At 39.2% G+C, this 25,993-nt stretch overlaps 1 protein-coding gene across 4 annotated transcripts in view; it reads right to left on the minus strand.

The window, feature by feature from the left end:
• The window catches only part of MTR (5-methyltetrahydrofolate-homocysteine methyltransferase), a 128,950-nt gene that overhangs the window by 77,803 nt on the left and 25,154 nt on the right, over positions 1-25,993 (minus strand). For all 4 annotated transcript variants that reach the window (XR_004030062.1, XM_030812631.1, XM_030812630.1 and 1 more), the window contains exons 9-15: positions 21,943-22,043; positions 20,764-20,825; positions 19,274-19,341; positions 16,924-17,003; positions 14,126-14,238; positions 10,538-10,678; positions 7,624-7,809 (exon numbers count right to left, since the gene is read on the minus strand). Coding sequence is in view for 3 of the 4 variants with exons in the window: in XM_030812631.1 (XP_030668491.1) it covers positions 7,624-7,809; positions 10,538-10,678; positions 14,126-14,238; positions 16,924-17,003; positions 19,274-19,341; positions 20,764-20,825; positions 21,943-22,043 (751 nt within the window). In the remaining variant the exon portion in view is untranslated. The remainder of the gene's footprint in view (positions 1-7,623; positions 7,810-10,537; positions 10,679-14,125; positions 14,239-16,923; positions 17,004-19,273; positions 19,342-20,763; positions 20,826-21,942; positions 22,044-25,993) is intronic.

Here is a 25,993-nt window from a genome sequence, read left to right on the forward strand (position 1 = left end):
AAACTCAAGGGCTGAAGTCCAGGGGTGTATATGCTTTTTCAAAAGCTCCAGCAGTGACTGCCCTTCCCTGTCAGAGTGAGTCTGCTTTGCACTCCTGGTTAAGCACCACAGATCCCTAAGGCACAACATTCCATTCTCACTCTGAGTTGACCTTGCTTCCAACTTCACCGAGAAAGCAGAAGCAATTATAGACTCCTGCCAGCACATCAACCAGCATGCCTGCAGATCTGCACTCTTTACTCTGCCTTCTCTTTTGCACTTTGAGCAAACTGCCCAGCTACTGATCTAAAGCCACCCCTCCACTCACACAGTGACTGCCATCTCTCTCAACTCACAAGGTCATGGCTCTGGCAAATGCATCCTTTATCTCCTGCATCAATTCCTCCCTCTCTCTCTCAGATCATTCTCATCAGCTTACAAAAACATGTTGTCACAGCATCTATACACACACACACACACACACACACACACACGCCCTTTCTGAATCTCGTATTTTCCCCCTGGTTTCCACCCTATTTCTTTGCTCCCCTTTATGGCAGAACTGTAAAAAGTTGCCTATACTGCTGCTTCTATTCTTCTCCTATTCTCTCTTGAACCCACTCCAATAAAGCTTTCATCTCCTTGGAAATAGTAGAGTAAGATCACAAATGACCCCATTTCTAAATCCAACGGTAAACTCTGGGTCTCATCCCACTTGATCTATCCACAACTCTTTAAACAGCTGCTCATGCCCTTTCCTTTGACGCTTGTTCTTCGCTTGGCTTCCAAGGGAACTCTCTCTTCTGACTCCCCTCCTACCATATAGGCTGCTCCTTCTCATATCCTTCTGATGGTGTTTCCTCTTCTCCCCAGTGCCCTAAGCACTGTGGCTCTAAGACTCACTTAGTCCTGGGACTTCTCTACAGTCATTCCTTTGGTGAGCTTAGCCAGTCTCACTATTTTAAATAGCATGTACAAATAATTCCCAAAAAAAGGAATCCTATCTTCAAGCCAGACTTTGCCCATGAAATCCACTCATTTACACAACTGCACACTCGACATACCCACCACATACTATGTCCAAACCCAAACTTCTCCTTACCCCATCCCAAACCTGCTTCTCTCAGTCTTTCTTACCTCAGTAGCTCCTTCCTTTCAATTGCCCAAGCCAATAAATTCTAAAATTATCCCTGACTCCTCTTTCTTTCACAACCTATACCCAATGTGAATGCAAATCCTATTGGCTCCATGTTAAAAATACATATAGAAACAGATGACTTTTAACATCCTCTTTTGCTTTCACCATGGCCCTAACCATCACCCTATCTCATCTGAATTACAGCAATAAACTCTAACATTTCTGCTTTGGCCCTAACAGACCATTCTCCACAAAGAACCAGAGGGGTTTAAACATAAGTCAGATCATATTCGCTCCTCTGTTCAAAACTTTTCAGTGGTGTCCCCACTCACTCTGAGTAACAATGTTAACCAAAAGTGTTAGAAATGGCCTCCAAGGCCCTATGTGATTTGACCTGCCACCTTTCCAACCTTGTATCTTCCCAGTCTCCTCCTCTCCCCTCTGCTCTAGCTACTCTGGCTTCCCTGTTGGTTTTCTTTATATATATATATATTTATTATACTTTAGGTTTTAGGGTACATGTGCACAATGTGCAGGTTTGTTACATATGTATCCATGTGCCATGTTGATTTCCTGCACCCATTAACTCATCATTTAGCATTAGGTATATCTCCTAATGCTGTCCCTCCCCCCTCCCCCCACCCCACAACAGTCCCTGGAATGTGATGTTCCCCTTCCTGTGTCCATGAGTTCTCACTGTTCAATTCCCACCTATGAGTGAGAACATGTGGTGTTTCGTTTTTTGTCCTTGCGATAGTTTACTGAGAATGATGTTTTCCAGTTTCATCCATGTCCCTACAAAGGACACAAACTCATCATTTTTTATGGCCGCATAGTATTCCATGGTGTATATGTGCCACATTTGCTTAATCCAGTCTATCGTTGTTGGACATTTGGGTTTGTTCCAACTTTTTGCTATCGTGAATAGTGCCGCAATAAACATACGTGTGCATGTGTCTTTATAGCAGCATGATTTATAGTCCTTTGGGTATATACCCAGTAATGGGATGGCTGGGTCAAATGGTATTTCTAGTTCTAGATCCCTGAGGAATCGCCACACTGACTTCCACAATGGTTGAACTAGTTTACAGTCCCACCGACAGTGTAAAAGTGTTCCTATTTCTCCACATCCTCTCCAGTACCTGTTGTTTCCTGTTTTTTTAATGATGGCCATTCTAACTGGTGTGAGATGGTATCTCACTGTGGTTTTGATTTGCATTTCTCTGATGGCCAGTGATGATGAGCATTTCTTCATGTGTTTTTTGGCTGCATAAATGTCTTCCTTACACCTTATACAAAAATTAATTCAAAATGGATTAAAGACTTAAATGTTAGACCTAAAACCATTAAAATCCTACAAGAAAACCTAGGCAATACCATTCAGGACATAGGCGTGGGCAAGGACTTCACGTCTAAAACACCAAAAGCAATGGCAACAAAAGCCAAAATTGACAAATGGGATCTAATTAAACTAAAGAGCTTCTGCACAGCAAAAGAAACTACCATCAGAGTGAACAGGCAACCTACAGAATGGGAGAAAATTTTTGCAACCTACTCATCTGACAAAGGGCTAATATCCAGAATCTACAATGAACTCGAACAAATTTACAAGAAAAAAACAAACAACCCCATCAAAAGGTGGGCAAAGGACATGAACAGACACTTCTCAAAAGAAGACATTTATCCCTGTTAGTTTTCAAACAGGACAAGCACCTATCTACCTCAAGATTCCCTCTGCAAAGAACACTCTTCCCCTACATTTTCACATGGCTCACCTAGGCTTCTGCTAAAATGCCACATCATCCATGAGGCCTTCCCAAACTGTCCTGCATAAAAAAACATACCCCCACCTCCATGCTGAGGGGGCATCAAATCCTCATTTCCCTTTACCGTATTCAACACCATTCAACGTGTATATACACACACACACACGTTTATTATTCTTTTTTTTGGAGACAGAGTCTCACTCTGTCACCCAGGCTGGAGTGCAATGGTGGAATCTCACCTCACTGCAACCTCAGTCTCCTGGGTTCAAGCAATTCTCATGCCTCAGCCTCCCCAGTAGCTAGGATTACAGGCGTGCATCACCACATCTGGCTAATTTTTGTATTTTTAGTAGAGACGGGGTTTCACCATGTTGGCCAGGCTACTCTTGAACTCCTGAACTCAAGTGATCCGCCTGCCTCAGCCTCCCAAAGTGTTGGGATTACAGGTGTGAGCCACCGCACCTGGCCAATTATTTATATATATATATATATACACATATACATACACATCTTTTTTTTTAAATTTGTTATTCCCTTTGTCCCCAAGAATATAAATCGTACAAGGACAGGGACTAGGTTTTATTCTCTGCTGTCTTCTCAGAGATGAGAATAGGGCCTGGCACATACTAAGTGCTCAGGATATATTTGAAGATATTTGCCTCATTAAAAAGTAACAGTTGCTATATATATTTTTAAAAGGAGCATTTAGATAACAAAAAAAGAGCTTCTGGAAAAAGAAGAAATAAAACTCAATAGACGGCTTAGAGGATAAATGTAGATAAGAAAATCTCACCCGATGCAGAGCAAAACACCAGAGTTGGAAAATAGGAGAGAAATATAAGAAAATTAGGCAACCTGTCCAAAACATTCAATATCTCAATAATATATGTACCAAAAAAGAAATAAAACAACTCAAGGACACTTCCTACCACTGCAGCTGTGAGTTTCACAAATGAAAGGCCTACTGAGTGCCAGCATAATGGATGGCTCATCATCGCGAGAGTTCAGAACACAGTGGACACAAAAGATTCCCAAAGCCTCCAGAGTAGAAAAACAAGTTTCACAAAAATAGTCAAGAGTTAGAATAGCACTGGACTTCTTACCAATACCAGTGGGAACCAGAAGACAATGGAGCAGTACTTTCAAAACACAGAACAACTTCAAATTTGTACTCCTATGCCCATGCAACTGCCAATTAAGTGTAAAAGTAGAATACAGCCATTTTCTGACACGTAAGGTTTCAAAAATATTTACCGCCACGTTTTCTTTCACAAGAAGCTATCAGAGAATGCACTCTACCTAATGACCAAAAAAAAAAAAAAAAGATTAACCAAGAATTTGGAAATTATGAGTTCTAAAAACCTAAGAGAAAGGCAAATGGAACCCCAGGAGGAAGAAGGTAAGGGACAGCTAGCAGTCACAGCTGTGCAGCTGGCCTACTTCCAACTCATGTCAGAAGACTTGGAGGGAGAATTCTTCAAAAAAGTAGTATGACAGTTCTCTTAATGTGTCTGGCTACATTGGATATTGGAGATTTACACAACTAGGGGACAATCTGAAGGTGAAATAGATAGAAAACAATGCAAACAAAAAGATAAGTATTACCTTCATAGAAAACAAATAAAGAGTGAGAAAGGATAAGCAATCATAGTACACTACTGCACGGCTCAGCTTTTACACTGTTTAATAATGTAAGCACTAAAACGATTATAGCTAAAATGAACTATATTGGGAAAGATAAAAGTAAAGCTGTACAGAGTCTGGGCAGTGGATGGTGAAAAGCTAAAAAATCTTTAATCACTGTAGGAAGTCAATAAAAACTAAAACTGGAATTTGAAAATAAAGAGGTAGATGCTACAAGAATCAGCTTAAAAAGCTGAAAGTGGGGCCGGGCACAGTGGCTCACGTCTGTAATCCTAGCACTTTGGGAGGCCGAGGCGGGTGTATCACGAGGTCAGGAAATCGAGACCATCCTGGCTAACACGGTGAAACCCCGTCTCTACTAAAAATACAAAAAATTAGCTGGGCGTCGTGGTGGGCGCCTGTAGTCCCAGCTACTCGGGAGGCTGAGGCAGGAGAATGGCATGAACCTGGGAGGCGGAGCTTGCAGTGAGCCGAGATCGCACCACTGCACCCCAGCCTGGGCAACAGAGCGAGACTCCGTCTCAAAAAAGAAAAAAAAAAAGCTGAAAGTGGGTGCCTCAGGATCTAGAAGGCTGAGGGTTTTTGTTTTTCTTTTTGTTTACGGAACTATTTGTCTGTCTATTTGCAGAAAATACAATTATCAAAAGGTCCCACACCACACTAAACTCGTAGTGGATGATAACAACTTTTCAGATGGACAATTTTAACAATGTGCCTCAAAATAGCAAATGTGTACACTCTTTGACATAGCAATCCCACTCCAATGAACTGACTCTAAAAAAAATCATTCTACAAGGGGAAATAGCTGCATGAATTAGGATATTCATTGGCCACTGAACTGTTCATGCTACTAAAAAATTAGAAACACAATTTCATTCAATAATAGTAAGTAAAACATACTGGAATGCAATGCAACCAGAAAACATGCGGAGTTTTAATCCCTGTTCACTAAGATGGGAAAATGCCAACATTATGTTGAGTAGGGGAAAAGAGTTACAGAATACCAGGTATAATCTCGTTTATATGAAACTTTTCATTTGCTGAAACCTCTTTTGCTCTTTCTCCATGTGGCCATGTGGCTTGCTCTCTCATTTTATTCTGGTTTTCAAATGTTCCCTCCTTAGAGGGGTCTTACAAGACCACCTGTTCTAAACAGGCCAACTCTTTCCTGACAGCCTTTTCACTTGACCATTCAGCACAGGCCCTGATGAATGAAACCAGATCTCCTAGGCCTGAATCCTAGCACTGCAGACTGTTAGCTGTGTGACAACTGCAAGTCCTGGGACATCTCTGTGCTTTAGTTTCCTCACATGACATTCAAAAATAACAAGAATACATACCCACAGTTTATATGCTTGGAGGAAGAACTGATTTAATGTGTGTTGTGTACTTGCTTGGTGTGAATTAAGGTTCAATATATGTTAATGATCAAAACTCTCTCTCTTTTGCATTCTTCTGGATGATTTGAATTTTTTCACAATGAAGAAAATGTATCTTCCATACAAAAAAATGCATTTAAAAACAATTTCATTTCAAAAATACAAAACAAAGACAGAAAGGAAAGAAAAAGTACATATAATCCTACTACTTGTTCATTGTCAGTATGTCCCCATTTGAGACCATCCCCATCTCAGATCATCCCTACCCCCCCAGTTGACAACCATCAAATTCTTTTCTCTGCTTATACAGACACACATATGTAAATGTAAGTACTTTTATATTAAGTAAAGTTGGGATCATGTCACTCATTTTTTTCATTTTTCAATATATTGAAGACATAGTTTCATCTCCTGACTCTTTTTAACTGCTGCACAGTATTCTATGCAGTAAGGACCAAGTTTAAGCATTGCCCTAGTAATGGACATTTGTGTTCTCAGCTTTTTGCTACCACAATGCTACAATAAATGTGAACACATATCTTTATATACTCAACCTTATTACTAGATTCCCAGCAAGGGCTTAATCACAAGAAATAGATTTTTTAGTGGTTTTAAATAGGTACCAAAATATTCATAAAAAAATTATAAAAAGTTATGTGAAGTATAAAACATAATGATAATCAGTGTATCACACAGATGAACTATCATTATATTTGAAGCTTCCCATGTGCCCCACCCCGATTCTATGGCAGAGATATTATGAAGGCTGCCATTTATCAATCTTCTAATTTTTTCTTCTATTTGATAAAGGAAACTAATCTCATTATTTCGTTATTTTTTATTTCTTTAATGTTTTAAGTCTTTAATGTAAGATACAAAACTTTTAGTATCTTCTCATAAGTTTATTGGCTATTTGTTATTTCTTTGTATATAAACTGTTATTTCCCTTGTCCATTTTCCTATTGGGTTGACTGGGGTGTTCTGCTTTCTGACTTATATAAACTCTTTGCATATTAGGAATATTCACCCACTGCTATTATTCATGTTGCAAATAGCTAACTTTATTTTAGTATATGGTTGGAAATGGGAATCCAACTTTATTTTCTTCCAAATGCACAGCCAGTCAGTCATCCCAATAGCATTTATTGAATACTTCAACCTTTCTCCATGAATGCAAAGACTTTACTATATATCAGATTTTCATATACGGTCATTGACCACATAAGGACACTTAAGTCAATGATGGATCATATAAACAACAATGGTTCCGTAAGGTTATAATACCATATTTTTACTGTAAATTTTCTATGTTTCGATACGTTTAGATACACAAATACATATCATTGTGTTATAGTTGCCTATAGTATTCAGTATGGTAACATGCTACACTAGCTTATAACATAGAAACAATACACTATACCATCTAGCCTAAATGTGTAGTAGGCTATCCGACCTAGGTTGGTGTAAATACACTCTATGATGTTGGCACAATGACAAAATCACCTAACAATGTATTTCTCAGACCATATCTCCATTGTTAAGTAACACATGATGTATGACCGTATACAGATACGTGTACGTATATGTATATGAATGTATACAGAAAGAGATATATGTATATGTGTATGTATATATGTAGCTGTTTCAGACTTGCATTTACTCCCACCACTATCTAACCTGGGTAACACAATAGATTAGGCCAAAAGAAATCACTCACCTGTCCTTCTTCATCAAAAGCCATGACCACCACAGCAGCTCCATACTTTTTAATCTTCCTGGCCTTCTCCAAGAAGTCGTCCTCTCCTTCCTTCAGACTAATGCTATTGACAATGCACTTCCCTTGGCAGCACTTTAACCCAGCGTCAATCACAGCAAAATTGGAGGAGTCAATGCACAAAGGTACCTGAGATCAGAAAAGCAAGAAAATCACGGAGAGGCCACAAGTCACTATAAATTACTTTTCAAAGGCTCCAAAGTATTCCCTATTTCTTCTTTAGCAAAACAATAAACAAATAATAGTACTATGTCAGAGACAGAATTTTAATAAACTTGTTCTTTAAGCCCAAAATACTTGGAGTAATTTCAGTCTTACAAGATACTCCACGCATGGGCCAGGGATTTATAACTCAAAGATCATAGCTGAACATCAGAATGAAATCAATGCGATCAGTTCACTGGCTTCAGTGCAGTACACTTTCAAGTGCCTAAGCCCCGAGGCAAACATCTCAGATAGGATTTAGACATCCCTGATCTGACTCAGGGATTAATGTTTAGCCTTGTGTCCTTTGCGAACAGCCCTCTAGCCAAGTTATTCAAATTCAACCTTCCCTTTAGAAAATCAAGTTCTTTACTGGAAAAAAAAAAAAAAAGAGTTTTAATATTAGAAAGGAAAAGCAGATCTAATTATCAACAAATGCATATAACTAAAATAAACGACAAAACTGAAACGCATAGTTGAGAATAGGTTCCTTTTAATTCACACCTCTGTTCCAGGAAAGGTGAAAGGAAGGGCTTGAAGAACTAGATTGATACAAAGAAATGAAATGAGGCAACTGATCTAGGCTGCATTATTTTTTTATTTTTAAAGACAGGGTCTTACTATGTTGCCTTGGCTGGTCTTGAACTCCTGAGCTCCAGGGACCCTCCCCACTCAGCCTCCTGAGTAGCTGAAACTACAGGTGCATACCACAGCTCCCAGCATAGGCCACATTATTCAATTAAGCCATTCAATAAATAATTAAGTGACTACCGTATTAGGCCCATACAGGGAAAACAGTAAGAAAGCCAGGTCTCTGGCTCCACTGAGTTTATAAAGATAAATAATTAAACAAGTAATGACATAAAGTGTGGTAAATGCTAAAAGCCTAAGAGAAGCACAGACGGCCATGGAAGCATATTTCAGGGGCACCCAGTCTATGAAGCATGGAGAACGGGGTGGGAAAATCCAGGGAAAGCTTCCTAGGGCAGGAAACATTTCAACTGAGGACTGAAGAATGAGTAGTCAGCAATTTCCTAAGACACACCACCAAACGAGCAAAAAAGGACAGGCATTCTACCAGTTTTGCTTTTTCTTAGTATGCTAGTAATGACAGGTTTGCTAAGAAAAGGGTCAAATGCAATGACAATACCAGGCTAGTGTATTGGCTTGTATTTGCTTGCTGATAGTTTGGTGTCCCAACCCTACTGGTGAAAAGGTGCTGGTAAAATGATTTTATACTTTACCCCATGGGTAGAAATTTGGCCTCCAGTAAGTTGTGGTAGTAGGGCAAAACCAAGAAAGATAAGAAATTATTGTAGCAATCAGAACACTAATAATTTATTGAATTACATGGGGTCCTTCACAGTTGATAAAGCACTTGCATCTTTACAATTCACAAAGGGGGTTTGATGATCCTATTTTTGAGATGAGGAAAGAAAGTAGGGTCAATAGTCCATTGATTTGACTGGGCCTTACAAGGCGAGTCTACCCTCTTCCCAATACTAAGCTGATGAACAACTGGCTATACCTCTGATTCTAACTAACCTTGAACAAGTTGTCTTGCTTCTTGGTACCTTAAATTCTCAAAATATTTATTTCCAGAGGAATGACGAGACTTTTTAGTAAAGAGTTTTAAGACACAAATGAAAGATGGGCAAATGTAATTCAGTACCTACCATAGACTCTAACTTAAATCTGCTGAATCTGCTGAAGCCTAATAAAAAACCAGCAGCTCCACCTGAAAAATGCAACTCTTAGAGCACTAGGAAGTTTCTTTAAAAAACAAGAACTTCAAAAATCACTTCCTGCCAGGCACAGTGGCTCACAACTGCAATCCTACCACTTTGGGAAGCCAAGGCAGGAGGATTGCTTGAGCCTAGGAGTTCAAAATCAGCCTGGGAACACAGCAACACCCGACCTCTCCACTAAAAAATTTTTTTTAAATGATGCGTGCCTGTGGTCCCAGCTACTCAGGAGGCCGAAGTGGGAGGAGCCTGAGGTTGCAGTGAGCTATGATTGTACCACTGCACTCCAGCCTGGGCCACAGAGCAAAACCCTGCCTCAGGAGGGGGGAAAAAAAAATCACTCCTCATAACAAACTTAACGGCAGAAAAACAAGGAAAGATTTTTAAAAATTTTAGAACTCATTTAAAAATGTTTAAAAGACATACACAAAAATCAACTTTCACCTTTTAAAGAACAAATGTAAAAGCTGACATAATCTCTTGATTTAATCTTGTTTTATATTTTTGTCTTAATCTGATAAGCCTAAAAGTTCTCTCCTTCCTGTTACCAGAAAGAATTCACTGAGTTCCCTTGCCTATGGGAGAAATAGAGCCAATGATTCTCCTTCACAGACATGGAAAGTGGGTTGTTAGTCTGTCCAGACATCTAAGGAGACTCAATTCTCATGAACAATCCCAGAAGCCTTGGAAACAACGAGGCTGAAGCCACAGCTGTCTCCAAGATCTGCTTTATATGGAAAGGTTATCAGTATCTGAGAAAACTGACAATCAGAAACTACTGTGCCTTCAATGTTGAGAAACAGAAAACCAGTTCTTGAGTTCACAGATTAATGGGACAACTGGCACAGTTAAATGAGTGTCAAAGTGAGACAAGCAAATCCCCCTGATAAATATAAACTTTGTATAACCTTTGCGATGTCTGGCTCGGAAGCAATTAAGTTGCAAAATCTGGTCATTGCACTTGGACCATCTAGCATGCCATCATCCATGTTGACATCCAGCACCTGGGCTCCCATTTCCACCTGCACTTTGGCAACACACAAGGCTTCCTGAAGGAAGAATGAGAGAGGAAGCAGCATGAGGAGGCAGTACTTGGAGAAAAGGCTAACGAGGTAATTCCTTACCCTTCTCAGCAATCCTTCAAATTACAGACTACCTAGCCAGACTCCCTGACTCTGGGCCTGCTGTCCTCCCATCGCTCATTACAAATTAACCTTTCTCACACATCTCTTCCATCACATCATCTCACTGCTTAGAATCCACCAAAGCTGTTTTCCTACCATAAAGATTCTAAATCCCTCAACATGGCAGTCAAGGCCCTCTGAGCTGGCCCCATCTTTTTACCCAACTGAACTTCCCATTCCACCCCCAATGGAGTCTTCACCCAGCCAAATCTGTTCCCACCTCTGTGCTGCAGATCATGTTGTCCCCTCTGCTTAGAACGCAATCCCTTTCCCTTCCACATTGTTTAAGACCCAGCTCAAGCCCCATCTCCTCCAAAAAAAGTCCTTAGAGAAACCATCCAAAACGATGTAACTCTTCAGTATTTGCCAAAAACTATAACTCTTCAGTATCTGCCAAAAAGTATTCACTGCAGGCTGTTAATAGGAGTTACATGAAAAGAAATGTGAGTTAAATAAATTTCAGCAGGTTTTTATAACACTGGAAGGCTTTTCAAATTCTTTAATGCACTATTACACACTGCAACCTTCCCAAAACAGAATACAGCATTTCCCACTTATGACCATCTAAGGGATATTTTGTAGGATAAGTGTTCCAAAAAGTCTTATATACTTCCCACTCTGAACAATGCTGGGCAAAATATACATGTTCCATAATACTTTCTAAGTAACACGGCAGAGACTTTTTGTTTAAGTCTTCATTCTACACTTTATAGTGTAATAAAATAAGCAAGGATAAAATCCAATAGTAGATGCTGATGTTGTCTTGATTTTTTTTAGCCCAAGAAAATAAAATAGAAACTTTTAGCACTCACTGTGATAGAACAGGCATGAAACCCTATGGCACATGCCACAAGGAAACACCATATGTAGTGAGACAAGGCCACATAGAGAAAAAGGATCACAATTAAATTCAGTAAATCTGGACCAGGTGTGGTGGCTCATGCCTGTAATCCCAGCATTTTAGGAGGCCGAGACAGGCAGATCACTTGAGGTCAAGAGTTCAAGACCAGCCTGGTCAACATGGCAAAACTCCATCTCTACTAAAAATACAAAAATTAGCTGGGCCTGGTGGCATGAGCCCGTAGTCCCAGCTTCTCTGGAGGCTGGGGCAGGAGAATTGCTTGACCCTGGGAGGTGGAGGTTGCAGTGAGCCAAGATCATGCCATCGCACTCCAGCCTGGGTGACAGAGCAAGACTCTGTCTCAAAATAAATAGATCAATTAATTCAGTAAATCAAAAAATGTTTTCTAGTTATCAATATTAATTTAAATAATATAAAGAATAAAAAGAAGTGTAAATCACAATCCTGGTTCTTAAAGAGTTTATATCCAGTTGGGGGCACATGTCACAGTCACATAAAAAACTACTGGGCACTGCCATACAATGTGTGGGTCAAATGCCAAGATGACCTCAACATCCAGAAAGGGAAAGGTCTCTACAAACCAAAATGGAGAAAGCTAACTGAGAGGGAGCATCTTCAGCTGACTAATGGAAGATGGATGGAGCAAACAGACAGGAGATAAGAGAGTAAAAGCAACAGGGTCAAAAGACTTGGAAAACGGAAATGCCAATATTTCACCTATTTCTTAAGAATCACGGAATAACAGCTTCAAGGTCTAACCTTCCCAAACACACTCAGAGAGACAAAGTGGTTTGTTTAAAGACGTATGAGTTGGGCAAAAACACAGCACTGGAACTTCTTTCAGGTCAATGTTCTTTCCACTAAACCACAAAGGGATCACTAAGTCACAAAAGCTAGACTCTAATGAAGAGTCACCTGTCCCTTCCTGCCCCCTCCTACTGTTTCCACTAGGCAGAGATAGCAGAGTGGTTAACGGCACATGCTTGGGAGACTTGGGTTCTATCATTTACTTGCTGTAAAACAACAGGCAAGTCATTTAACCTCCCCAAGCCTCCATCTCTACAGCTGTAAAATGAGGATAACCACAGTACCTATCTCCACCAGGCTGTGATGATTAAATGAGTAATGACATAAAATGCTTAGCACAGTGACTGGCACATAGAAAGACCTTATTAAATGACAGATACTATTACTTCCACCTGCTTGCTTCTTCCTAAAACACTCTCAGTGTCAAATCTATCAAATCCACCAAAGGGACACCATAGAATGGGCATAAGAATCAAAATATAATAGAAACACTGCCAACTGAAGAACACTATATGGCTAGGAAGAGTCACTGGCACTTCAGAAGGAAGCAAACAAGAACAAAGGCAGAGAGTCAGAAGCGAGCCTCCTGGAATGTTCAGATGACAGAGCAGGATGGGAGGGCAGTTTAATACCTAAGTGAAGAGGATGGAATGACAGACTAAGGAATTTCAGTTTTATCCCATACGCAAAGAAAAGTCACCCTGTGGAACTTCCAAACTGGGAAGGCCCATGATGGATGCATACAGGAGCACTGGACAGCAGCAAGAATGAGGGGAAGAGGACCAACAGGGGAAGTGGCGAAACTGGGCAACCAGGCCCTGCTAATGTGCCAGCTGAGGGACTGGGAGGGAAGACACGCCTCCAGGGATGCCATCAGGTAATAATGAACAGGTCCATGAAGGGGGATAAATGGTCCTTTCCTTGTTATGAAAACTAAATCAGCTCTGGTACTGGTTTCTGGAAGATCTCCTAAAGGTTGCAAAAAAAGTGAGGAAAGTTGGATGATAAAGTTAATTATCATTAAAACCCAGGCGAAATTCCTCCATTTTTAAATTCATATTTTCATAGGAAAATCTATCCAGGAGTCTTGGGTATGCTCTGTATGGATTAAATTTTGCTCATCCACAGAGTGACCGAGCTTAAAAACATCATGGCTAAAACTATCACATAAACCTTCCAAGGCAAGGGCCTATTTCTTTCTTTCGTTTATTTTAGTCTATAGCTAACAAGATCCATAATACCCTCAATAGTCAGCTTGATGCGGTCATAAGGAACTGACAGGAATTTTCTTGTCTTTCCCTTTCCCTAGAAGGATTTGTGAGAAGACAAAATAAAAAGCCTTCTCAAATTTTTTGACTTATTTCATGATTAATAGAAATAGCTAGAACCTGGATCCCTCCCATCTCATCCTACTTCATACACCAAATGCAGTACTTTTTAACAAATATTGACAACAGCAGCTTCAATTTTTCAAAGCCTCATCCTCCCACCAGCCCAGCCTGCTGCAAACACACATTACCATCTTCTTACACTTTCTAGCAGCTCTGCTAATAACACTATCAAAGGCAGAGAGCTGTTTCATTCACATGCTGTCTAGCCAAAGACATGGGCAGATGCCTCAGGGGTCTTATTAAGATGCTCACTTCATAGTTTCCTGCCATGATGAGTTTAGCAAACTTCCTTGATCCTGCAACATTACAGCGCTCTCCAATGTTAACAAAGTTGGTGTACGGTCCAATCCTGAAGGGCTCTAGACCTTAAAAGGAGAAGCATTTTGAAAAATTTCTGCAAATGCATATGGATGACATGAGACAGACAGACACAATGTATTCAATAAGAAAGAGAAGTTCCTGCATCATAGCCCATCTGAGCAGATAGGAGATCCAATGTGGAAACAGGGCCATAGTCATCTCTAGGGAGATTCAAATGCAGTAAACACTATTTGTTACAACTACATTTACAGCCAGAACTCTCAAAAGAAGAAATATTTCAGAGTTTTATGTTGCAAATAACCTAAAGGACCAAATCGTACCATCTCTGAGAAAAAAGGAAAAATAATCATCAACCCCTATTTAACCAAGAGGCTGAGGCAAAAACCATGGACAAAGTCAGAATTGAAAGAGGGGTGTTCCACAGCTGTCTGCTCAGATATTAGCTTGAAGCTATATGCAGTAAGCTTTTTTAACCCCACCAATGGTGTGTTTACAACATTACTTCATTTCTTTGATTCAGAGGCCTAGAACCCATTATCAACAAGGCTGAATCAGGGACCCAGGTTGAGACCTGAGAGACAGGAGTCACTGTGGCAGGTCTATCACCAATGAGCTGACTCTAGGTAAGCCAGGTGGACTTCTGGTGCCTGTTTCCTTATCTACCAACATAATAACACCTCCCCTGCCACTGGCCAATTTAGGGGCAAATATCAGATAATACATGTGGATATATCACACTGAAGTAAAAACATACAGTGTAAAGTATCACTACAGAAAAGGCTCCGAACTGTTTTTGTTCTATTCATTACATTTAAAGTATTAGGAGAGGCAGTCTCACTAGGTGGTTATAGGCGGGTTCTGGGGACAGACGGCCTTGGGTTCAAATCACTTACCTGAATGAACAACCTTGGGGCAACTTAGTTTACAAAGACAGTAAAGTGTCTGCTCTATACTGTTATTGTAAAAATGAAACTGAATAACATTGATAGGCACAGAATTAGCACCCATAATCACTACTTTCATTGTTAATAAAAGAAAATGGCTTTTGAAACCTTTGCCAAAGCATTGGCTGAGGAAGAAACAGATATGAGGCAGAGAAAAATAATGACTACAAACTGGGTCATTGTAACAGCATTCCAGGCCCCTTGGTGCACTGATAGAGATTATCGCTTTCCACACACGGTATTGGCTTATGATTTCCCTTCCATCTGGCAATGAGCCTCATGGCCCCAGCGTTCCATGCCAGTCGCAGGGTATGCCCGATCCTAGTCTGACCCTGAGGTTCCCAGGACAGGCAAGCAGGGAGCCAACATTTCAATGCTGACATTTCTGTGTGACTCCCCCGCCAAAAGCATCTCACACAAAGTGCTTATGATCTATTATGAATGTGAAGTACTTGACATAAAGATCACACTTCTCTCAAGTTTGTGATTTATGAAAGAACAATTTTAAACAGCACATTTCATGTCACTCTTTTAAAATCTGATGGAAGGTGATTGTTTAAAGCAATTTAGCAATAGCGTACGACATTCAAATTGAAGAAAAAATTCTTTTATTCTTACATATAAATTATTTTTTTAAATCTTATGTAAATGGCTCTCGTTTCAATTTTGGCAAAGGCTGAATGTTTTCCACTCTTAGTGCTTGGCTGAAGTAATGCACTAAGTTCTAGGGATGAAATAAATAAATTTTCCTGCCACACCTCTCTCTGATAAAAGCCACTATTTCCAGAGAGGGATTATCATAAACCATGAATCCCACTTTTCCTAATCTCATCCTCTACCTTCTGGAGTATTTAAAAAAAAAAAAAAAAAAAAGGCTAGCCTGAACATAGTTGGTATGTGTTAACCCAACTTCACACTCACTGATTGGGATTAATTCTGTGCTATGTTCTGAGTGAGAAAAGTAGACACTACTTTTGCTGTCATTTGTAATTTATTTTACTTTTCATAGGACAATATACGAAACAAAAATATTTCAATTCAGAGAGATGTTAAATTCTAAGCTATTAGGGAACATAATTCCTCATATGTGTTATTTGCAGGTTCCCTAAAAATCATACTTTTTCTGCTTAAAGTTACCATTTAATACATCATGAACATACTGAAGCAAAAATATAAAATTTAAAGTTATTTTTCTAACAATTGGCCTGATGACCTAGTTTACTAACGTTCCTTGTTTCAACACAAAATTCATGCTGAAAAAGGGAGGCTACCTACCTCAAAGGACTGTTGAGAACCAAAGAGAAAATAAATACCACAAGTCTTTGTAAAGTCCTAAACATGTGGCAAATGTAAGATTACAACAAGAATATTTTAGAAACAATTTTCTAGGAAGATGCTGCTGCCATTACCAAACATTACACCTTGGCAGTTTGGAATTTTCAGTAACTAGTATCAACCTGAAAATTAAAATTGTTAGGCTGTGGCCAAGAGTATGTTTTCAAAACAGTGGACAATAAAGATAGGACCATTGAGCTCCCACCGAGGACTCTACCTGGGCAAATCACCTGGGCCTTCCTTCACTTTTACCCTAAAGTTGACGTCATCTTGCCCCAGCCCTGGAAAAACAAAGGGTTCTTCACTAGAATTCATTTAAGTGCCAAAAATATATGGATTCTTCTTTTACCTAATAAGCAAGCTGCCTAGCACAAATATCACTACCACTTAGAATACTCACATTCTACCAATGGTTTCTGAAATCATGAATACCAGGTCTTTATGACTTACCAGACAGTAACATATGTCCTTCAAAAACAGTGGCAGGTGGAACTCTAGGCTTACAATTTTTCACAGCTTCAGCAATTTCCCTGAGTTGAAAGAGGAAACACTATATCCATTAATTCAGAATAAAATATATTTAATGAAACTAATTTCAAAACTAATTTTAACTATAAAATTAAGTCTATTTAACATAACTATACATATAATTATATACCTACTTCCAAGTGTGCAGCAACAATCATGCCTTTTAGTTTTCTCAACAATGCAGAAAATTGATCTATAAACTGTACCTTTTATGTGCCTGCCCATCGGCTATGCGCTGGCTGGGTTGTTTTTACTTTCTGAGATGTGAACCTGGAGCTACATGACAGTTTGCACAAATGCAAACAGCAAACTTCCTTCCATCTTCCCCACATCCACAGATGTCTTTTACTCTGTCAAATCTACAGACACACAATCCTTGCTTCCTACTCAAAATTTGAACAGAAAAAGGGTTTCACCTTTGACAAGAAGGAGCAGGCACAAGCAGAGGGGCTAGGAGAGGAGAGAATTAGGTCCAGTGGATCTGTTTTTACTACAGCACACACACAGTAGGGAGGGTACATAGCCATAAAGCACTAAAACTCTAAAATAATTACTCTTAAAGATTTGTTTTAGTCATTCACACTCCCTTTAACCTTATCAATTTTAATAAATCATGTCTTTGATCAACCAGAAAAATCTGGCTACTCCACTAAATTTATCAGGACCACTAAGAATTGCTCTACTCTACTGTCCCCAAATTAGAATGTGAATGTCTAAGTAAAAGAAGCAAACATATACACAGACAGATATAAATATAGATATACACAAACATACACACAGACATTTAAAACAACTCCTCTTTTTAAAGAGGAAACAAAAACAAAAAGAAATAGTTGCTGATCCAAAGATAAGTGATATTTAACTACTGACAGCTTTCAGAAATTATTTACAAGATATTCTAAAAATTATCATTTAGGCCAGGCGCAGTGCCTCACGCCTGTAATCCCAGCACTTTGGGAGGCCAAGGCGAGCGGATCACGAGGTCAGGAGACCAAGACCATCCCGGCTAACAAGGTGAAACCCCGTCTCTACTAAAAATACAAAAAATTAGCCGGGCGCGGTGGTGGGCACCTGTAGTCCCAGCTACTCAGGAGGCTGAGGCAGGAGAATGGCCTGAACCTGGGAGGCAGAGCTTGCAGTGAGCCAAGATCGCACCACTGCACTCCAGCCTGGGCAACAGAGCAAGACTCTGTCTCAAATATATATATATATATATTATTTACTAAGAGTCTATCACATCAGTCAACAAATGCAGCGAACTACAAGGTAACTCAGTAGAGTGAACATACGACACACATGAAAACAGACTTGGAACAGTGAGATGACTGGCTGGAAATATGATCATCAGTCACTCCAGGGAAAAACCAAATATAAACAGTCCTCAACGATGTTCCATTTCACTGAATTCCAATCTTCCTATAAGCTATAAAACTCTAAGGAATTAAACACATGGTCATGCTCATTTCGCTCCCTTCCTTCATACGCTCACTTGAAAACATGAATTAAGCAACCACTGTGTACCAGGCAAAGTGAAGACACTTCTCCTGACCTCGAGATACCTGTTGTCTTATTGTCTTTTCCTTCCATGAGAGAATCTAATGGAGGCCTGTATTTGCCCACAATAAATATGAGCTGTCCTCTTTGAGCATTCAAATATTACTCAGGTATTTAAGGATAGAATATCATAATATCTGGGATTTATTTTACATAATCCAGGGGGAAAAGTTGAGGGATAGATGAAATAAGCATGGAAAAACAACAAAAATCATGGCAACTATGTGACAGGCATATAGAAGTCCATTTTATTATTTCTCTAAAATGTTTCATAATATAAAGGTGTATGAGCTTGTTAGGAAGGGCTGCCATAACAAAGTGCCAAAGATTGGGTGGCTTAAATAACAGAAATGTATTTTCTCACAATTTGGAGGACAGAAGTCTGAGTTGAAGGCGTCAGGCAGGGTTAGTTTCTTTTAAGGCCTCTTTCATGGCTTGTAGATAGCTATTCTTCCCTGTGTCTTGACATGGTCTTGCCTCTGTGTGTGCATTTGTGTCCTGCTCTTAAAATTAGGTACACCCGACCTCATTTTACCTTAGTCGCCTCTTTAAAGGCCTTATCTTCAAATACAGCCCACATTCTGAAACAGTAGGGGTTAGAACTTCAACATACAAATTTTGGAAGGACACAATTCGGCCCATAACAAAAGGTACATCTTTAGATTATTACCTGATTATCCACTTGGTTTTAGATATATTGTCTATAGGTGATTATTACCTGATATGATCTGGTGTTGACCCACAACATCCTCCAACTATATTGACCAAGCCATCCATAGCAAAATCCTGCATTTAGGAAGAGACGAAGTTTCAGCAAGTTCATCTGAATTCTAAACTCATTACCACCAATTCAACATAAAAGCCATCTATACTTTCTGAATAACTAAGACTATACTAAAAAGAGAGTCAAACATACTTAACGCTAGATATAAAGATGTCACATGCCCTAGACATAGGATAAAAGCAAAGAATAGTTCAGATGTTGTGAAATCCTTTATACCATTTAAAATGCAGTGAGAGGCTGGGTATGGTGGCTTACACCTATAATCTCAGCACTTTGGGAGGCCAAAGCAGGAGGATCACTTGAGGCCAGGAATTTGAGACCAGCCTGGGCAATATAGCAAGACCTCATCTATACAAAACATTTAAAAATTAGCTGGGCATGGTGGCATGTTTTTACAGTCCCAGCTACTCAGGAGGCTAGGTGGGAGGATCGCTTGAGCCCAGGAATTCCAAGCTACAGTAAGCTATGATCACACCACTGAACTTCAGCCTGAGCAACACAGCAAGACCTTGTCTCAAAAAAATAAACACAAAAAATAAAGTTCAGTGGGAGATTTGCCTATCTAATGATTTTTTTACCCATATTCTGAGCTGAATGGATATGAGTTGGATAACACATCTTCAAATAACACAAAATAGAGTATTGATTTTAAAATTTACATTAATTTAAAAAATGTTTAAATAACAATTCAGTTCCTCTGTCACGCTGGCCACAATTCAAGGGCTCCAAAAACCATATGGTAGTGGCTACGTATGGGACAGCATGAGTCTAGAGTTTAACCATAGGCTACTGAATAAAGAACACCATAACTAAGAGACAAAGTCAAGGAGCTGAGAAGTCAAGAGTATTGGAAAGATTGTCTACAAAGATAATGAAATCATAAGAAGTCAGTCAGAAATAGCTTAAGAGAGAATGTCAGTGAAATAGAAGGTAAAAATTCAAGGAACAAGGGGAAAGAGACCCAGGGATTAGTAGCTAAGTGCAATAAGACGCAGCAGTGGATAGCATGGTCTCATGACCTAGGATTAAACGATGGCCGGTGTATGACAGACAGCAAGAATGACGGAGGTGACAATGGGCGGCCAGGGGGACATCTACTCCACCCAGCAGTCTGAAGGGTGTGAGGGCAGAAAGCTACAACTTGGGAAGGCTGCAGGGGAAGCAACATCTCAGAGGAGAGCCAAGTCTCAGTTAGTTTGGAGTGGACCTCAATGAGAATTTTCCAACAGCCACCAGTACCAGTTGAGGATAAGGATGCTGACAGCCCCCTCCCCGTGCCTCTAGTACCTTAATTTGGGGTAGCTAAATTTTTGTTATATGTACATTGGGATTTCTTCAGGGAAAATTCTCCTTATAAATACTCGAAATCTAAAATTCAATCTTTCTGTCTCTCTTAAAAAGCCAGTGAAAGGGGGATCCCTGACCTTTAGGTGCTTGGCCATCACAGAAGGCGTTTCATCATAGTCACCAAAGGTGTTGGGAAGACCTGAGAAAGGATAATTCAACCATTATTGCAAATTGCCTTAACAAATATACATTGTATTTTTAAAGACTTTATGTTAATAACTACATAATTTTATATTTATATTAAATGGTGACTACTTGCAAAAACAAACACATAATATTTACACAGTAAACAAAGAGATACCACACCCCCCAAAAAACTAAAAAAAAAAACAAAAAAAATCACAGAGGAAAATGAACTTCATTATTTCTTTTCCATTTGAAAGAAAAGATTCTATCCACTGTTACGCAGAACAGAATACCCCCAACCCCACCCTGTCCCATAAGGGAAATTCATTCATTCTTGTTACATAGCCCCTTGAGGGTGGGGGTGGAAGGAATACTACATAACCTTTGAACTAATGAGCAACTAACATGCCATTAAAAACTAACAAAAATCAACCAGTCTCCTTTCAAATAAATTTTCCCAAGTAAGACTTTAGCTTATAACAATGCAGTTTCTTGTTTTATTTATTATCTGCTTCCAGTTATCTTACTCCTGGTGGGAAATAAAATTTATTGTGCATTAAAATGACATATTTGGAGAAAAGAGGCTGGAAAATGACTTTTCGCTCTAAGTAGCTAAGCAGTGCTCAAATACATTCACAGGGAAATCTGATTAACCCTGAACAAATTACCAATATTTAATGCGACAGTTTGAGAACTGTCTACAAATATCTTCAAAAATAATGAGCTGCAAGTCCGAGCTTTCAGAGAAGAAAAAGGTAACACCACACAAGATTCTTCTTCTGCTCTTCTACTAACAGAGTGGACCAGAGAAAGGGGTCTCTCTTCTCTTCTTTACACCCATCTTTCTGGTCATGTCCACAAGGCTTGTGCTGTCACCAAAGGCAAAGCTCTGGTCAGTTATGTGACTAAGCTCATGTCCGGAAGTTTTGTACTATTCTGAAGCTTCAGGGTGAGCCGAACTTCCCTCAGGTCTACAGGGAAACACTGCACCCAGATACTCTTCATTAATTAAGTGTCAACTATAACAACACCTGCCAAACAAGATCTTTTATTCAAGATCTCTTACCTCATCTACGCCATGTCTCATGTTATTTTTATCTCCCCATGTGTGACCCCCTTGAAACACAAACCTGCATTGGGATAACAGAGGACATAGGCTGTTGTACATTTTCCAATTATTTCAATAAAAGGTCTCATTTCAGCTGCACCCAAAGCACAATTTAATCCAATGCTAGAAAAACAGAAAAAACATATTAAAAGCATCATCTCTCATTCATATTTATGCATATAAGTTATATATGGAGACAATATATCTAAAACCAAGTGGATAATAAATCTCCTTATTCAAAGCACTTTTATTCAACTACCATCAAAGCCATCTCATTGAGGTCCCCTGCAGCACTAAATATTTTTGCCAATGTCTCCATCTTTAGATAACCTTACAGCTGAAAGACGCTGCCTATGGATGGACTCCTTAAATCAGTTCACACGGTATTCTGAGGAACAGAAATGTCAGCAAACTAACACTGCTAAAAAAAAAAAAAAAAAAAAAGATCTGACCTGAAAGCAAAATTTAAAAGAAGGGAAAAGGAAATCTTGGAGGCAGAAGGAACATAGAATGGTGGAAAGAAGCCACTCTTAAGGTCCAGGAGACCAGACCAGGACTTACGCCCTACCCCACAGGCAGCGTCCCTGCTATCCTACAAGGTTGTCAGTGGGTTGTGGGCCTGAAGTCTTCCAGAATTTATGAACCAACTATGAAGCTGCTAGACTATGTGATCGCTAATGTTTTCACATTTTACTTTTTTCCTTTTACTGTGATTCCTAAGTGCAATGTGGCATCCTAGACTGGATCCTTGGATAGAAAACAGATTATCAGTGGAAAACCCTTGAAATCTGAATAAAGTCTAGAGTTTAGTTAATATAAGTTAAATATCCCTAATCTGAAAACTGGAAATCCAAAATACATCAAAATATGAAACTTTTTGAGAACTGACATGACCCACAAAAGAAATGTTCATTGGATCCTATCAGATTTCAGATTAAGGATGCTAAACTGTAAGTATAGTGCAAATATTCCAGAATTTGAAAAACTCTGCAATCCAAAAACACTTCTGGTCCCAAGCATTTCAGATAAGGGATACTCAACCTATAGTAATATACTCTTAGTTTTCACAAAAGTACCATAGTCATGCATTATGTTAACATGAAAACTAGAAGAATATACAGAAATTCTCTGCACTATCTTTGCAACTTTTCTGTAAATCTGGAATGATTCCAAAATTAAGTTTATTTAACAAACATCCAATACTCATTCATTAAAAAAATTCAGCAAACTAGGAATAGGGGGAAATTTCCTTGACTTGATGAAAAGTATCTACAAAAAACTTCCAGCTAATGTCATGCTTAATCATGTGAAACTAGATGCTTTCCTGCTAAGATGAGGAACAAGGCAAGGATATCCACTCTCATCTCTTATTCAATATTGTATCTGAAGTCCCTATGCAATAAGAAAAGATAGAAAGTAAAAGGTACACATACGGATTGGAAAGGAAGAAATAAAACTGTCTTTGTTCACAAATGACATGATTGTTTATGTGGAAAATCCCAAAGAATCACTAAAAACTCCTTGAACTAACAAGCAATTATACCAAGGTTTCAAAATACAAGGTAACTATACAAAACTCAATTGTTTACTTAGATACCAGATATGAGCAATCAAAATTTGAAATTAAAAACACAGGCCAGGCACAGTGGCTCATGCCCATAATCTCAGCATTTTGGGAGGCCAAGGCAGGTGGATCACCTGAGCCCAGGAGTTTGAGACCAGCCTGGGTAACACAGCAAAACTCCACCTCTGCAAAAAATAAAAGAATTAACCAGGCATGGTGGTGTACACCTGTAGTCCCAGCTACTTAGGAGGCTGAGGTAGAAGGATCAATTAAGCCTGGGAGGTTGAGGCTGCAGTGAGCCATGATCATACCACAGCACTCCAGCCTGAGTGACACAGCAAGATGCTGTCTCAAAAAAAAAAAAAAAAACCCACAAAACCATTTACACTAGCACCAAAACAAATGAAATATTTGGATCTATATGAAAAAAAACTATAAAATTCCAATTTAAGATATCAAAATGGATCTAAATAAATGAAAACATATTTCAAGTTTATGAAGAGGAAGACAATATTGTTAAGATACCAATTCTCACACTTGATCTATATTCAACAGAATCCCAATGAAAACCCCAACAGTTATTTTGTGAATATCAACAAACTGATTCTAAAGTTTATATGGCAAGACAAAAGACCCAGAACAGCCGACACAATAATGAGAGAAAAAACAAAAGTTGAAGGACTGACCTACCCAACTCCAAGACTTACTAAAAAGCTAAAGCAATCAAGACAATGTGGAATTGGTGAAAGAAGAGACAAATAGATTAATGGAACAGAATAGAGTCCAGAAATAGAACCACACAAATACATTCAACTCATCTTTGACACAAACACAGGCAATCCAATGGAGAATGGATATTCTTTCCAACAAATGGTGCTGGAACAACTGGGCATCTGCATTTGAAAAAGTTAATTTAGACACAGACATTACATCTTTCACAAAAACTAACTAAAAATGAAACACGGACCTGTATATAAATTGCAAAACAATTAAAATTTTGTAAATAACACAGAAAAAATTTACATGATCGTGGGTTTGGCAATGAGTTTTTAGGTAAAACACCAAAGGCAGGGTCCATGAAAAAAAAAACAACTGGTAACTAGAACTTCACTAAGATTCAAAACTGTTCAGCAAAAGAGAGTATTAAGAACATGAGAAGACAAACCACAGGCTGGGAGAAAATATTTGCAAAACACATTATCTGATCCTGCTATAGTTTGGATGTGGTTTGTCCATGCCAAAATTCATGTTGAAATTTAATTGCCAATGAAACAGCATTGGAAGGTGGGGCCTTTACAGATGATTAGATCATTAAGATGGATTACTGTCTTTCTCCAGAGACTGGGTTAGTTCCCTGAAGACTGAATTAGTTCTCAAGGGAATAAATTAGTTCTTTCAAGAACAGGTTGTTATAAAGCAAGCCAGTCTCTTGTCCCCTCTCTTTCACACATGCTAACATGCCCTTTCACTTTTCTGCCATGCTACGAAGCAACACAAGGCCCTTGCCAGATGTGACCACTCAATCTTGAAGTTCCCAGCCTCCAGAATTGTGAGCTAAATAAATCTCTTTTCTTTATAAATTACCATCTCAGGTATTCTGTTATAGCAATAGAAAGTAGAATATGACAGACTTGTATCCAAAATATACAAAGAATTCTTAAAATTCAACAACAAATGCAATTTTAAAAACTGTCTAAAGAGCTGACCAGACCCCTCACCAAAGAAGATATACAGATAGCAAGGAAGCATATGAAAAGATGTTCAAAATTATCATATGTTTTTAAGGAATTGCAAATAAAACAAGATACCACCATACACCTATTAGAATGACTAAAATCTGACACTGACACCACCAAATAAGTGCTGGGAAGGATGCGGAACAACAGGAACTCTCCTTCACTGCTGGTAGGAATGCAAAATGGAACAGCAGCTTTGGAGGAGAGTTTGGCAGCTTCTCACAAGATACACAGTGTTACCATAAGATAGAGCAATCCCCTCCTTGTTACTTACCCAAATGAATTGAAAACTTATGTCTACACAAAAACCTGCCGTGAATCTTCACGGGAGCTTTTTTTTTTTTTAATAAACTGATGCTTATTTTCCATCAGCCTTATTTCCATGTTGCTTAACAGCCCAGGTAAGAACAGCTTAAGACCATTCAGTGGTTGCTGCCACTTATTCAGTGGCCTGAGCAGTGGGAGCTGCGGACCAGTCTTCTGTGGCAGGCTAAGTGCTCCAGTCTTCAGTTGGGAACTGCTGAATAGGCACAGAGGGCACCTGCATGCCTCAGACCAATCTGCAACCTCAGGCCGAGCAGCAGTGAACTCGGGAGCTGGAGCAGTCCATTCACCCTGAAAACTCCTCCTTGGTCACAGCCTTTTCAGTAGCAGCCTGCTCTTCTTTTTCAATCTCTTCAGAATCTCTGTACAAGCAGAGATCAGGCATGACTTCCTGCAAGTGTCCACAGGAAACGGTGCCACGCATGTGCAGAACTTCCCAGGCCAGCATC

This window comes from Nomascus leucogenys, chromosome 5, assembly GCF_006542625.1.
Source record: "Nomascus leucogenys isolate Asia chromosome 5, Asia_NLE_v1, whole genome shotgun sequence".
Lineage (NCBI taxonomy): Eukaryota > Metazoa > Chordata > Mammalia > Primates > Hylobatidae > Nomascus > Nomascus leucogenys.